Raw genomic sequence first — 14,771 nt, 5'->3', positions numbered from 1 at the left:
GGCCTGCAGGTGCAAGAGTGTGTGTTTCACTGTCCAATCCGAGGCTCGAACATGATCTGAGCGCGTGATCTGAGGCTGTTTGGTCTCTTGGGCATCAATTTGGGAAAGCCTCAAGGGAGAGCAGACAGAGCGTTATAAACAAAGAGCCGCATATATTGGCCAAAAAATAACACATCAGATTACCTTATTTTTTCAGTGTGTGGAGAAAAGTGAGGCGGGGAATCCATTAAACAGTCATTCAACTTGGTCTGGCCTTACCATGCCACTACTGCACGTTACCCTTTGCAACACATCAATGGACCATGTCTGAAAAGCCGGTTTGGTTTCATAAAGAGAAAAACAGACAAGATATTGACCATGTTGTAATGACATTACCAATCCTCAATGCTTCATTTAACCTGGAGACTATAAAGCCTGTGTGTGTACATCCAATATGTTTCCTGATTCTGGGTAAACCGATCAGGACATAAGATCATAAAGAATTAATCTCACAGTATTGCTGCACCCAAACATAATGCAATTGTCTACATTGACAGACAATGTTCTGAAAATGTCAATGTTTACATCAATGTTCATAACCTTGTTTTGTCTCCATGTAGACAATACCAAATAATAAATGTGTCATGTTGTGATGATATTAGCACTCCAATGTCTAGTTCACACTATAGGGCTGACCTGAACAGAACTGTGCTGGTTTGCCTATTTAATTTTTTCCTTGTCTTCTCTAGCACGATTCCAGCAACTACGATGGATGCGAAACCAGGCCAGCCCAGTACAGCTTGGCTTGGCTAAGTTCAGTTTGGCTCAGTAGGGTGAAATGCTTTAATCAACTCTTTGTCTTCTTTCCGCAGATCCAGAGCATCACAGACTCATCCCGCGGATCCATCCGGCGTAAGAACCCGGCAGCTGCAACCACCCAGATGAGTGTGACCGAGGAACAGCCCGGGGGGAGCAGCAAGGAGGAGGAGAAACCTGAGGAGGAGGTTGGTACTGGTACTGTCCAGTCAACTGAGCCACATTCACTCTAATCAGGGTTGTATCATTAAGAATTAATGCTATGAGGCCAGCGCTGGCAAAGACTTGAAAGCAGAGTAGTCAATTGACTTGTGAGGGATTGTGATGTGATTGTGAACTACTGGTGTATAAGCATTAGGAGATCAGTGGTTTTGACCCTGGGGTGGTGGTTTTTCAGACTACCTTAATTTTTTATGCTGTGAAGATAATTGCGGTCAGGCATAGTCAAGGAATGATTAGGAATGATTAAAGGACTGGTGTTGTGAACCACTGGTGTTGACATTGGGAGGTCAGTGGTTTTTACCCTTACACGGAACCCAAACCGGCTGCGCGCGTGCGCCATCGTATGCTATCGTGCATACATTTATTTTGTCCCCATACACCAAACGAGATCACGACACGCGGGTTAAAATATCAAAACAAAATCTGATTTGGGGACAGGTCGAAAAGCATTAAACATGTATGGCAATTTAGCTAGTTACCTTGCACTTGCTAGCTAATTTGTCCTATTTAGCTTAGCTTGCTGTTGCTAGCTAATTATATCCTGGGATATAAACATTGAGTTGTTATTTTACCTGAAATGCACAAGCTCCTCTACTCCGCCAATTAATCCACACATAAAACGGTCAACCTAATCGTTTCTAGTCATCTCTCCTCCTTCCAGGCGTTTTCATCTTTGAACTTATATGGTGATTGGCATCTACACTTTCATAGTATTACCACGACAACCGGCAAAACAGTTTGTCTTTCAATTACCCGCGTGGAGGAATAACCAATGAGGAGATGGCACGTGGGTACCTGCTTCTATAAACCAATGAGGAGATGGGAGAGGCAGGACTTTCAGCGCAATCTGCGTCAGAAATAGGAATGACTTCTGTTTTAGCCCTTGGTGTCGCAGACGCTCGTTGGCACGCGCAAGCAGAGTGTGGGTGCAATTATTGAATAACATGGATTTCTAAATTTATTTTGCGCCGCTCGCGCACGCAACGTGTCCGGTCTGGTCAGCATGTGAGGTAGTGGTTTTTCAGGTTTCCAACTCATTCTACTGGTGGGTGGGGATTTATGCTTTGAGGACAGTTGCAGTCAAGCACAGTCCAGGAAATAGTGTTTAATAGGCTGGGTCTGTGAATCGCTGGTGTTGACATTAAGAGGTCAGCGACCCCAAGGTAGTGTTTTTTTACACTTTCAACTCACTTTACAGTGGGTTTTTTTTATTTTTTTATTTATTTTTAGGCACAGTCAGGGAATGGTTAAGGGATAAGAGAAGACTCACACAGGCTCTCGACTGGTCAGGGTATTTCTTGCAATTTATTGTTCCACAAATAAGGGGCAAGAAAACTAAAAGCTCAGGAGAGACCAAAGGAATTTCCAGAATCAGCCAACTCTGAGACTGGGTCTGGTAACTCTTATGTCTAAAGATTAGTAATGATGATACAGTTGAAGTCGGAAGTTTACATACACTTAGGTTGGAGTCATTAAAACTCGTTTTTCAACCACTCCCCAAATATCTTGTTACAAACTATAGTTTTGGCAAGTCGGTTAGGACATCTACTTTGTGCATGACACAAGTAATTTTTCCAACAATTGTTTACAGACATATTATTTCACTTATAATTCACTGTATCACAATTCCAGTGGGTCAGAAGTTCACATACACTAAGTTGACTGTGCCTTTAAACAGCTTGGAAAATTCAGGAAAATGATGTCGTGGCTTTGGAAGCTTCTGATAGGCTAATTGACATCATTTGAGTCAATTGGAGGTGTACCTGTGGATGTATTTCAAGGCCTACCTTCCTACTCAGTGCCTATTTACATGACATAATGGGGAAATCAAAAGAAATCAGCCAAGACCTCAGAAAACAAATTGTAGACCTCCAAAAGTCTGGTTCATCCTAGAGAGCAATTTCCAAAAGCCTGAAGGTACCACGTTCATCTGTACAAACAATAGCACGCAAGTATAAACACCATGGGACCACGCAGCAGTCATACCACTCAGGAAGAAGACACATTCTGTCTCCTAGAGATGAACGTACTTTGGTGCGAAAAGTGCAAATCAATCCCAGAACAACAGCAAAGGATCTTGTGAAGATGCTGGAGGAAAAAGGCACAAAAATATCTATATCCATAGTAAAACGAGTCATATATCGACATAACCTGAAAGGCCGCTCAGCAAGGAAGAAGCCACTACTCCAAAACCGCCATAAAAAAGCCAGACTATGGTTTGCAACTGCACACGGTGACAAAGATCGTACTTTTTGGAGAAATGTCCTCTGGTCTGATGAAACAAAAATAGAACTGTTTGGCCATCATGACCATCGTTACGTTTGGAGGAAAAATGGGGAGGCTTACAAGCTGAAGAACACCATCACAACCGTGAAGCACAGGGGTGGCAGCATCATGTTGTGGAGGTGCTTTGCTGCAGGAGGAACTGGTGCACTTCACAAAATAGATGGCATCATGAGGTAAAAACATTATGTGGATATATTGAAGCAACATCTCAAGACATCAGTCAGGAAGTTAAAGCTTGGTCGCAAATGGGTCTTCCAAATGGACAATGACCCCAAGCATACTTCCAAAGGTGTGGCAAAATGGCTTAAGGACAACAAAGTCAAGGTGGTAGCCATCACAAAGCCCTGTCCTCAATCCTATAGAACATTTGTGGGCAGAACTGAAAAAGTGTGTGTGAGCAAGGAGGCCAACAAACCTGACTCAGTTACACCAGCTCTGTCAAGAGGAATGGGCCAAAATTCACCCAACGTATTGTGGGAAGCTTGTGGAAGGCTACCCGAAACATTTGACCCAAGTTACAAATGTTAAGGGCAATGCTACCAAATACTAATTGAGAGAATGTAAACTTCTGACCCACTGGTAATGTGATGAAAGGAACAAAAGCTGAAATAAATCATTCTTTCTACTATTATTCTGACATTTCATATTCTTAAAATAAAGTGGTGATCCTAACTGACCTAAGACAGGGATTTTTACTAGGATTAAATGTCAGGAATTGTGAAAAACTGAGTTTAAATGTATTTGGCTAAGGTGTATGTAAACTTCCGACTTCAACTGTAGGTACAGTGGGACTTTTAGTAAAAGGGCTTTATAAATGAAAACATAGCAATGTATCAACCTATGTGACATCAAAGAGGGCAAACAAACCTTCTGGAAGAGAATGCAGTGATGAGTACTACAATTGTCACCTGTAATAAAGCACAGTGCGCTATGATAAACTGCATCCAAGGGCTTTAATGAAGTGGCAGCTGCATTCATATATATCTAGGAACGTCGACTGAATAATCTGCTTTCTACTATTTAGTAAGACGCAGGACCTTTTTCTATAGAGATGACCAGTTTTATTCTCAGCTACCTAACTAACACATCAATATGCTTTTTAAAAGACAGCTTTTCATCTATCTAGATGCCAAGATATTTGTAGCAGGTACATGATCAATATGGACACCATCCAAAGTACATATGCTTAAATTATCACTTATTTTTTTTGCGCTTTAGAGAACAACATATACTTAGTTTTATCTGCATTCAGTATTAATTTCAGGTCAATAAAGTATTACAGTCTATTATGTAATAGAATGAAGGCAGACTGTAGTTCAGATAGAGCCTGGTCAACCGTGGGGGCAATATTATACACAACAGTATCGTCGGCATACAAGCGCAGGTAAATAACAATTGACATACAAGTCGATATTATTAATGTAAACAGTAAAAAGAACAGGACCCAGAATCGACCCCTCTGGGACACCTTTTGTAATATCCAGGAAACTGTATTTAACACCGTCAGTAGATGGTACATAGTGGTTAGAGCGTTGGGCTGGTTAGAGGTTGCTGGATCGAATCCCCAAGCTGACAAGGTAAACATCTGTCATCTGCCCCTGAGCAAGGCAGTTAACCCACTGTTCCCCGGGCGCCGAAGACGTATATGTCGATTAAGGCAGCCCTTCGCAACTCTCTGATTCAGAGGGGTTGGGTTAAATTTCGGAAGACACATTTCAGTTGAATGCATTCAGTTGTACAACTGACTAGGTATCCCCCTTACCCTTAAATTGAGTTCTATATGTCAAGTCATTTTTAAACCAGTTGTATGCAGCCTGGTCTAGGCCAATTTAGGAAAGCCTCTGAATTAGCAGTGAGTGATCAACAGTATCGAAAGCCTTTGACAGGTCAATGAAGAGGGCAGCACAATGTTGCCTTTTATCCATACAGTTAACCACACATTTTATGACCAGGGATGCAGCAGAGATAGTGCTATGACTTGGTCTAAAACGCGACTGATGCACATTTAGAATATATTTCCTAGATAAGAAAGATCTTAGCTGAGAATTAATCAAGGATTCTAATATTTTAGCTTGGCAAGAAGGTTTAGAAATAGGCTGATAATTATTTAGGTCACAAGGGTCACCACCTTGGCGATTGTACCAGATATAATCATGAGGTAAAAATATGGGTTCATTATTCAGCATTTAGGGGGGCAGAAAGCTGCAGCAAAAAAAATAGATTTTTGATTGAGCATATCAGCTCCAGGGGAGTTTTTACATATATTTTCAGCAAGGAATCTAGCACATCACAGATAGTAAGTTGTTGAAATGAAAAGATTCACTAGAAGTTGACGGGTTAACCATCGAGTCAGCGGAGGGCTTGCAGATTGACTGACCAGGGTCAACGATACCACTGTTTTTCTCAAATAAAAAGCCTGACGAGAAAAATATTGTTAAAACCAGACAGAACTTGCTTAGTCGAGGAAGAAGAGGAATTTGTATGTTGAAGTGCATTTACTGTTTTCCAAAAGTTTGAAGGATCACCAGCCGAGTCAGAGATGGAGCTCAAAAAGTAGCTTGATTTATCTTTGTTATTCAAGATAGTACATCTGTTTCTCAATTGTCTGAAAGATTGTCAGTCCACTACAGAGTCAGTTTTCCTTGCTTTGGCCCAGGCCTGATTTCTCATCTGGATGAGCTCATATAACTCAAAAGAAAACAAAGAGTTCGATCTATCTTTAACTCTGAATTGTTTAAAATGGGCATGTTTATCTGCCATAGGAATAAATATTGAAGATACATTTTCGAAAGCCAACTCAGGGTCAGGAATACTGCAGAAAGTGGCTAAATCAGAGTGGAACCAGAGTAAATCCCAGCAAGAAATAAATGTATATTCTGGTTTATGGCCACATCTACAACCAGGAGTTCAAATTTCTTGGGAACAGAAATATTTTAAGATTGGGATGCCATGAAATTAGATTAGAAATATATGCCCACTCCTCATCCTTTCTGTAATCTGTCACATCTAAATACATTAGAATAATTTACTTCAATATCTTTATCAGAGACAGAACCATTTAACCATGTTTCCGGGAGAACCAGAATGTCAGGACATGAGTCCTGTACCCAAATGTCAATTGTGTCAATTTCTGTGACCATTTAGGTGCATTAGCCCAAGACCCCTATGAAATGTAAAGTTAGAGGGGGTATTAAGATAATTCCCATCAGAGATAACAGGCATAGGGTCATCTGCAGTAATTTGTTGAGTGAGCTGAGATTTTGCCTAGATCCCTGTCCGACCATGTGAGAGCAAAGCAGACTGAGCATTTGACAGACCTCCGCCAAGTTGCTGGATGCAAGGGCTGGGGTGAGAACTGGGGGAACAGTGTTGACAGAGCTCAATCCAAATCAAATCAAATGTATTTATATAGCCCTTTGTACATCAGCTGATATCTCAAAGTGCTGTACAGACACCCAGCCTAAAATCCCAAACAGCAAGCATTGCAGGTGTAGAAGCACGGTGGCTAGGAAAAACTCCCTAGAAAGGCCAAAACCTAGGAAGAAACCTAGAGAGGAACAAGGCTATGAGGGGTGGCCAGTCCTCTTCTGGCTGTGCCAGGTGGAGATTATAACAGAACATGGCCAAGATGTTCAAATGTTCATAAATGACCAGCATGGTCAAATAATAATAATCACAGTAGTTGTCAAGGGTGCAGCAAGTCAAATCAAATCAAATGTATTTATATAGCCCTTCGTACATCAGCTGATATCTCAAAGTGCTGTACAGAAACCCAGCCTAAAACCCCAAACAGCAAGCAATGCAGGTGTAGAAGCAGGGTGGCTAGGAAAAACTCCCTAGAAAGGCCAAAACCTAGGAAGAAACCTAGAGAGGAACCAGGCTATGTGGGGTGGCCAGTCCTCTTCTGGCTGTGCCGGGTGGAGATTATAACAAAACATGGTCAAGATGTTCAAATGTTCATAAATGACCAGCATGGTCGAATAATAATAAGGCAGAACAGTTGAAACTGGAGCAGCAGCAGAGTCAGGTGGACTGGGGACAGCAAGGAGTCATCATGTCAGGTATTCCTGGGGCATGGTCCTAGGGCTCAGGTCCTCCGAGAGAGAGAAAGAAAGAGAGAATTAGAGAGAGCATATGTGGGATGGCCAGTCCTCTTCTGGCTGTGCCGGGTGGAGATTATAACAGAACATGGCCAAGATGTTCAAATGTTCATAAATGACCAGCATGGTCAAATAATAATAAGGCAGAACAGTTGAAACTGGAGCAGCAGCACAGCCAGGTGGACTGGGGACAGCAAGGAGTCATCATGTCAGGTAGTCCTGGGGCATGGTCCTAGGGCTCAGGTCCTCCGAGAGAGAGAAAGAGAGAAGGAGAGAATTAGAAAACGCACACTTAGATTCACACAGGACACCGAATAGGACAGGAGAAGTACTCCAGATATAACAAACTGACCCTAGCCCCCCGACACATAAACTACTGCAGCATAAATACTGGAGGCTGAGACAGGAGGGGTCAGGAGACACTGTGGCCCCATCCGAGGACACCCCCGGACAGGGCCAAACAGGAAGGATATAACCCCACCCACTTTGCCAAAGCACAGCCCCCACACCACTAGAGGGATATCTCCAACCACCAACTTACCATCCTGAGACAAGGCTGAGTATAGCCCACAAAGACCTCCGCCACGGCACAACCCAAGGGGGGGGGGGGGGGCGCCAACCCAGACAGGATGACCACATCAGTGACTCAACCCACTCAGGTGAAGCACCCCCTCCAGGGACGGCATGAGAGAGCCCCAGTAAAGCCAGTGACTCAGCCCCTGTAATAGGGTTAGAGGCAGAGAATCCCAGTGGAAAGAGGGGAACCGGCCAGGCAGAGACAGCAAGGGCGGTTCGTTGCTCCAGAGCCTTTCCGTTCACCCTCCCACTCCTGGGCCAGACTACACTCAATCATATGACCCACTGAAGAGATGAGTCTTCAGTAGAGACTTAAAGGTTGAGACCGAGTTTGCGTCTCTGACATGGGTAGGCAGACCGTTCCATAAAAATGGAGCTCTATAGGAGAAAGCCCTGCCTCCAGCTGTTTGCTTAGAAATTCTAGGGACAATTAGGAGGCCTGCGTCTTGTGACCGTAGCGTACGTGTAGGTATGTACGGCAGGACCAAATCAGAGAGATAGGTAGGAGCAAGCCCATGTAATGCTTTGTAGGTTAGCAGTAAAACCTTGAAATCAGCCCTTGCTTTGACAGGAAGCCAGTGTAGAGAGGCTAGCACTGGAGTAATATGATCAAATATTTTGGTTCTAGTCAGGATTCTAGCAGCCGTATTTAGCACTAACTGAAGTTTATTTAGTGCTTTATCCGGGTAGCCGGAAAGTAGAGCATTGCAGTAGTCTAACCTAGAAGTGACAAAAGCATGGATTAATTTTTCTGCATCATTTTTGGACAGAAAGTTTCAGATTTTTGCAATGTTACGTAGATGGAAAAAAGCTGTCCTTGAAATGGTCTTGATATGTTCTTCAAAAGAGAGATCAGGGTCCAGAGTAACGCCGAGGTCCTTCACAGTTTTATTTGAGCACCTCAGGAGTAAATGTCAGTTGGCTTTTCATAGCCGATCATTAAGAGTATCTCTACCACTCCTGCTGTCTCTAGAGAGTTGAAAACAGCAGGTCTGGGACAGGTAGTACGTCCGGTGAACAGGTCAGGACCAGCCACCAGAGTGGCTTCCAATGCTCCATTCTGGGTGTGCACGGGAGGTCTTGGTGGGGCTCCTGTTGCAAGGTTGGGGCTGCCATGGGGGGCAGAAGTGTCCCAGGCCTGTCCTGGGGATGGGAGTAGGGAGGGTGACCAAAAGTAGCCTGGGAGGGAGGTTGTGGGGGGAAATGAGGAGGGGTTGTGGAGAAGAGTGTGTCTGGCGAAGCTCCAAACTTTCAGCATATGTAGGCTGATGATTTGAATGATACATGGTGTGGACTGCATCATGTGGTGCAGTCCACACCACCTCAACGGTGTTTTGCCAGACCCTATGGTAGTGGTCAATGCTGTGTAGAACTGGGCTGAGTTGAGGTGGGCCTGGTCTGGTAGAGCTGTGCTGTGCTGTGATGTGTCAGGTCCGGTAGAGATGTGCTGAGGTGGACCGCGTCTGGTTAAGCTGTGATGTGAAGGGCCGAGTCTGGTAGAGATGTGCTGTGATAGACCGGTCTGGTTGAGCTGTGCTGTGAAGGGCCGAGTCTGGTAGAGATGTGCTGAGGCGGACCGCGTCTGGATAAGCTGTGCTATGAAGGGCCGAGTCTGGTAGAGATGTGCTGAGGCGGACCGCGTCTGGATAAGCTGTGCTGTGAAGGGCCGAGTCTGGTAGAGATGTGCTGAGGCGGACCGCGTCTGGATAAGCTGTGCTGTGAAGGGCCGAGTCTGGTAGAGATGTGCTGAGGCGGACCGCATCTGGATAAGCTGTGCTGTGAAAGGCCAAGTCTGGTAGAGATGTGCTGTGATAGACCGGTCTGGTTGAGCTGTGCTGTGATGGTAAAGGTCTGGTAGAGCTGTGCTGAGGTGGGCCGGGTCCAGTAGAGCTGTGCTGTGATGGGCCGGGTCTAGTAGAGATGTGCTGTGAAGGGCCGGGTCTAGTAGAGATGTGCTGTGAAGGGCCGGGTCTAGTAGAGATGTGCTGTGAAGGGCCGAGTCTAGTAGAGATGTGCTGTGATAGACCGGTCTGGTTGAGCTGTGCTGTGAAGGGCAGTGTCTGGTAGAGATGTGCTGTGATAGACCGGTCTGGTTGAGCTGTACTGTGATGGGGCAGTTCTGGTAGAGCTGTGCTGTGCTGTGATGGGCAGGATCTGGTTGAGTTGTACTATGATGGGCCAGGTCTAGTAGAGCTGGTAGCATGAGAGGGAGGTTTTAGGGGGAATTGAAGAGGGTGGTGTGGAGGGCAGTGTGGCTGGCGATGCTCCAAACTCTGTGTGGGGCCTCTTTTATTGCATATGGCTTGGGCATAGCTCAATGTATCTGCATGCAGTTCCTGGGAGAGAAGTGGTGGAGGGTGGTGTGGGGGGCTAGTGTTGCTGGCTGTTCTCCAGTCTCTGTGAAGGGCCACCGGGTGCAGGTCTAGGAGCGTCTGATTTGTCTCAGGGAGTTGGTGGCTGGTCTGCTGCTCCTGTGAGGTGAGGTGGACAGGCCACTAACAGCAACATCTTTTAACATCCTGGTGAAGGTGGGGAAGGTCACTTTGTACACCTGTACAATGCACTGCAGACCTGTGTTTTTAATGTGTGTAACATTAGGGAAAAGGTCAGTCTGCCTTTGAATTTCTGTCCTCGATGAAAAGTCATAGTAAGGTGAGTAGGCTACAGATGCGTTGATTCAAAAGTTCCTTTTCAGACCTTTTTAATCAGCCCAATTGTATGACTGACCACCAACATCAAGGCCTTCTTGATAATGTCTCTCTCTTTCTCTCTCCTCTGACCCTCACACTCACTCTGTTATTCCACCTCGCCTCATCTCACCTTGTCTCTCCCCACCCTGTCTCGTGATCTCAGTCTGTCTCTGTCGCTGTGTCCCCTCCCCCTCAGGTCCAGCTTATCCATGACAGCACCACCCCGGCCAGTCCCATCAACCCGGCTACCCTGACCCCGGCCACCGAAGGGGGTGCCCAGACCCCAGGGTCTGCCCAGGTCCAGATGACCTGGACGGAAAAGGCCGATGGTGAGCTGGCCAAGCCGCCTGGCGCCTCCACACCGGAGGGTATCAAAGACATCTTCAACATGAAGCCGTGAGTGTGGTTTGGCAAAACTGGTTTATAGGCTCTGATGAAGACCCGAGTGGTCAAAACGTTGTCAATAGTATACAAAGTCTCTTTTCACCTTAAAAAAACTGGTATACTCCCATGTTGGCACCGAAAGTTCTTGAAGAGTAACATTCTGATTGGTGTTCTCTTAATAAAGTGATAGTTCACTCCAAAACGATATTTTAGTATTTTGTTCATTAATCCACTGTTAATACAATCCCATGTCAGCAGTTAAGTTTTCAAAAAAGAGCACTTTCAACAAAATTATGGTGTTCTCTGTATTAATAGTGCTCTTTTTTGAAAACTTGACCGTTTGCATTCTCACCTTTAATCTTGTGTTTCTCTCCCTTGTCATGCTGCAGTGAGTGGGAAAACCTGTAAGTATTTCTGTAGCTCAAATGTTGGTGGAGCTTACATAAAACAGTGGTGTAGAAAAAATAGTAATCTTGTGGATTTTGTTTTTTATATATATATACAGTTGAAGTCGGAAGTTTACATACACTTAGGTTGGAATATTAAAACTTGTTTTTCAACCACTCCACAAATGTCTTGTTAACAAACTATAGTTTCGGCAAGTCGGTTAGGACATCTACTTTGTGCATGACACAAGTAATTTTTTCAACAATTGTTTACAGGCAGATTATTTAACTTATAATTCACTGTATCACAATTCCAGTGGGTCAGAGGTTTACATACACTAAGTTGACCTTGCCTTTAAACAGCTTGGAAGATTCCGGAAAATGGTGACATAGCTTTAGAAGCTTCTGATAGGCTTATTGACATCATTTGAGTCAATTGGTGGTGTACCTGTGGATGTATTTCAAGGCCTACCTTCAAACTCAGTGCCTCTTTGCTTGACATCATAGGGAAAATCAAAAGAAATCAGCCAAGACCTCAGAAAAAAATGGTAGGTCTCCACAAGTCTGGTTCATCATTGGGAGAAATTTCCAAACGCCTGAAGGTACCACGTTCATCTGTACAAACAATAGTACATAAGTATAACCACCATGGGACCACGCAGCCATCATACCGCTCAGGAAAGAGACCCGTTCTGTCTCCTAGAGATGAACGTACTTTGGTGCGAAAAGTGCAAATCAATCCCAGAACAACAGCAAAGGACCTTGTGAATATGCTGGAGGAAACAGGTACAAGTGTATCGATATCAAGAGTAAAACGAGTCCTATATTGACATAACCTGAAAGGCCGCTCAGCAAGGAAGAAGCCGCTTCTCCAAAACCGCCATAAAAAAGCAAGACTATGGTTTGCAACTGCACATGGGGACAGAGATCGTACTTTTTGGAGAAATGTCCTCAGTTCTGATGAAACAAAAATAGAACTGTTTGGCCATAATGACCATCGTTATGTTTGGAGCAAAAAGGGGGAGGTTTGCAAGCCGAAGAACACCATCCAAAACGTGAAGCACGAGGGTGGCAGCATCATGTTGTGGGGGTACTTTGCTGCAGGAGGGACTGGTGCACTTCACAAAATAGATGGCATCATGAGGCAGGAACATTATGTGGATATATTGAAGCAACATCTCAAGGCATCAGTCAGGAAGTTAAAGCTTGGTCGCAAATGGGTCTTCCAAATGGACAGTGACCCCAAGGATACTTCCGAAGTTGTGGCATAATGGCTTAAGGACAACAAAGTCAAGGTATTGGAGTGGCCATCCGAAAGCCTTGACCTCAATCATATAGAAAATTTGTGGGCCGAACTGAAAAAGTGTGTGCGAGCAAGGAGGCCTACAAACCTTACTAAGTTACACCAGCTCTGTCAGGAGCAATTTAAAGGCAATGCTACCAAATACTAATTTAGTGTATGTAAACTTCTGACCCACTGGGAATGTGATGAAAGAAATAAAAGCTGAAATAAATTGTTCTGTCTGCTATTATTCTGACATTTCACTTTCTTAAAATTAAGTGGTGATCCTAACTGACCTAAAACAGGGAATTTTTACTAGGATTAAATGTCAGGAATTGTGAAAAACTGAGTTTAAATGTATTTGGCTAAGGTGTATGTAAACTTCCGACTTCAGCTGTACATTTCCTCAAGGATTCCATAGACCAAGTCAGCAAAGCAAAGGTTGCATTGGTGAAGGAATTAATGAGTGAAATAGTGACCATTTGTTTTAGCTGTTTGTGAATTAGTAGCCTGAAAGGGTATTAGTTTCACTGAATGCCTAAACATAATACTGCATTATGAACAAATTATGGTTTGGAGCTCAGTAGCGGCCATCTTGTTTATTCCAACAGAAACCAGTCCAATGTGAGACGCATGCACACAGCACTGAGGCTGAATGGTGTCATCGTGAAGAAATCCTCAGAGGCCAAGCTGGTGCTCCTTAACATGCCCGGGCCGCCCAAAAACCGAGCGGGCGACGAGAACTGTATCCTTCTTTCTCTATCGCTCTCTCTCACTCTCAGGGAACTTCCAAGGGTGGTCATGTTACAAACATTTATTTTCTCAAGCACAGGGCCGGCTCTAGCCTTTTGGGGGCTCTAAGCAAGATTTGGTTAGGGGTCTCCCTACCTTGATGCAAAACATTTTAATGGCCCCCTGTCTTGGCGACAGAGAGAACATTTTTTGTTTTAAAGTTCATTTCCTGCAATTTCACAATTTTATAACAAATTGAATGCAATTCTACTCATTTTGCCATGGGGTGGAGAGACATTTTTGCAGTTTTAAAGCTAATTTCCAAAATGTTGCACATTTTGCCATGGCTTATTTCATGTTTATATGATATCTGAGTGAGAATGACTAACAAAATCAATGGGGGCAACTGGAGTTCAGGGCCCCTGTGCCGGTTTGGGATTTGGCCAATTTTAGATAGCTGGCTACCAATCAAAAAATGTACGTGGCAAATTGTAAACTAATTGAGAGACTGCTGATGCACAAGCACATTGCACCTGGTGTAAGATAGGTTTAGAGTTTAGGTGAGGGTTAGAGTGAATGGTGGAAATCGGAGTGGTTGTTAGAGAGCGTCTGAAGTTGGACTTGGCGTTGATTTTCACACTGTATGGAGTTATTTGTATTTGTATTTATTATGGACCCCCATTAGCCACTGCCAAGGCAGCATCTACTCTTGCCTGGGGTCCAGCAAAAATTATTACAGTCATATACATTATAGTACAATTTGTAAACATTAAAATATATTTTACAACAGATTTCACAACACATTAAGTGTGTGCCCTCTGGCCACTATACTCCAACACACACTCCAGGTGTAGTGTGTATGTTATGTGTGTTAGTATGTGTGTGTTTCAGTGGAATCTGGTGACTTGAAACATTGACGAGGATGGGAGACCCACAGTATAGGCACGGAATGAACAGAGACATTTAGACAAAAGAGCTAAGAATGAGTTAGTCCAAGCAAGGAGTAAAATCATTGATGTGTAATAATGTGATTGTGTTTCTGTGTGTGATTGACGCTACATACAGTAATCAGAGAAAATTGATAGGGGTGCTCACAGTGCTTGGAGAGAAAACATTCAATGTGCCAGTGGATAAGCGGGGCCATGAGACGTGGCTTCATGTCAGAAGGTGTGTGCAGCTGGTGCATAAAGTCAGGCGCAGGAGAGCAGAATGAGTGAGCAATGTACTTTACTCAAAATAAAGGCACATGGTAAACATATGCTTGACCAACAATAAATGGTAATCAATTACGCACGGGTGTAAACAGCACCCGTTGAAA

The 14,771-nt window shown here is 44.1% G+C and overlaps 1 protein-coding gene and 1 long non-coding RNA gene across 7 annotated transcripts in view; one reads left to right on the top strand and one right to left on the bottom strand.

The window, feature by feature from the left end:
* The window catches only part of LOC149975859 (uncharacterized), a 944,026-nt gene that overhangs the window by 648,157 nt on the left and 281,098 nt on the right, over window positions 1-14,771 (bottom strand). The gene's annotated exons all lie outside the window — the stretch shown is intronic.
* The window catches only part of LOC110493888 (solute carrier family 12 member 5), a 328,213-nt gene that overhangs the window by 292,696 nt on the left and 20,746 nt on the right, over window positions 1-14,771 (top strand). For 3 of the 6 annotated variants that reach the window (XM_036949870.2, XM_090205036.1, XM_090205038.1), the window contains 3 exons: window positions 852-983; window positions 10,866-11,065; window positions 13,333-13,466. In XM_036949870.2, the coding sequence (XP_036805765.1) occupies window positions 852-983; window positions 10,866-11,065; window positions 13,333-13,466 (466 nt within the window). Of the gene's footprint in view, window positions 1-851; window positions 984-10,832; window positions 11,066-11,442; window positions 11,507-13,332; window positions 13,467-14,771 lie in introns of those variants that run through there. The other 3 variants (XM_090205034.1, XM_090205035.1, XM_090205037.1) reach the window with 2 other exon arrangements.

Source organism: Oncorhynchus mykiss, chromosome 17, assembly GCF_057628025.1.
Source record: "Oncorhynchus mykiss isolate SJ-2025 chromosome 17, ASM5762802v1, whole genome shotgun sequence".
NCBI classification, from domain to species: Eukaryota; Metazoa; Chordata; class Actinopteri; order Salmoniformes; family Salmonidae; genus Oncorhynchus; species Oncorhynchus mykiss.
This window is presented reverse-complemented; position numbering and strand designations above follow the sequence as displayed.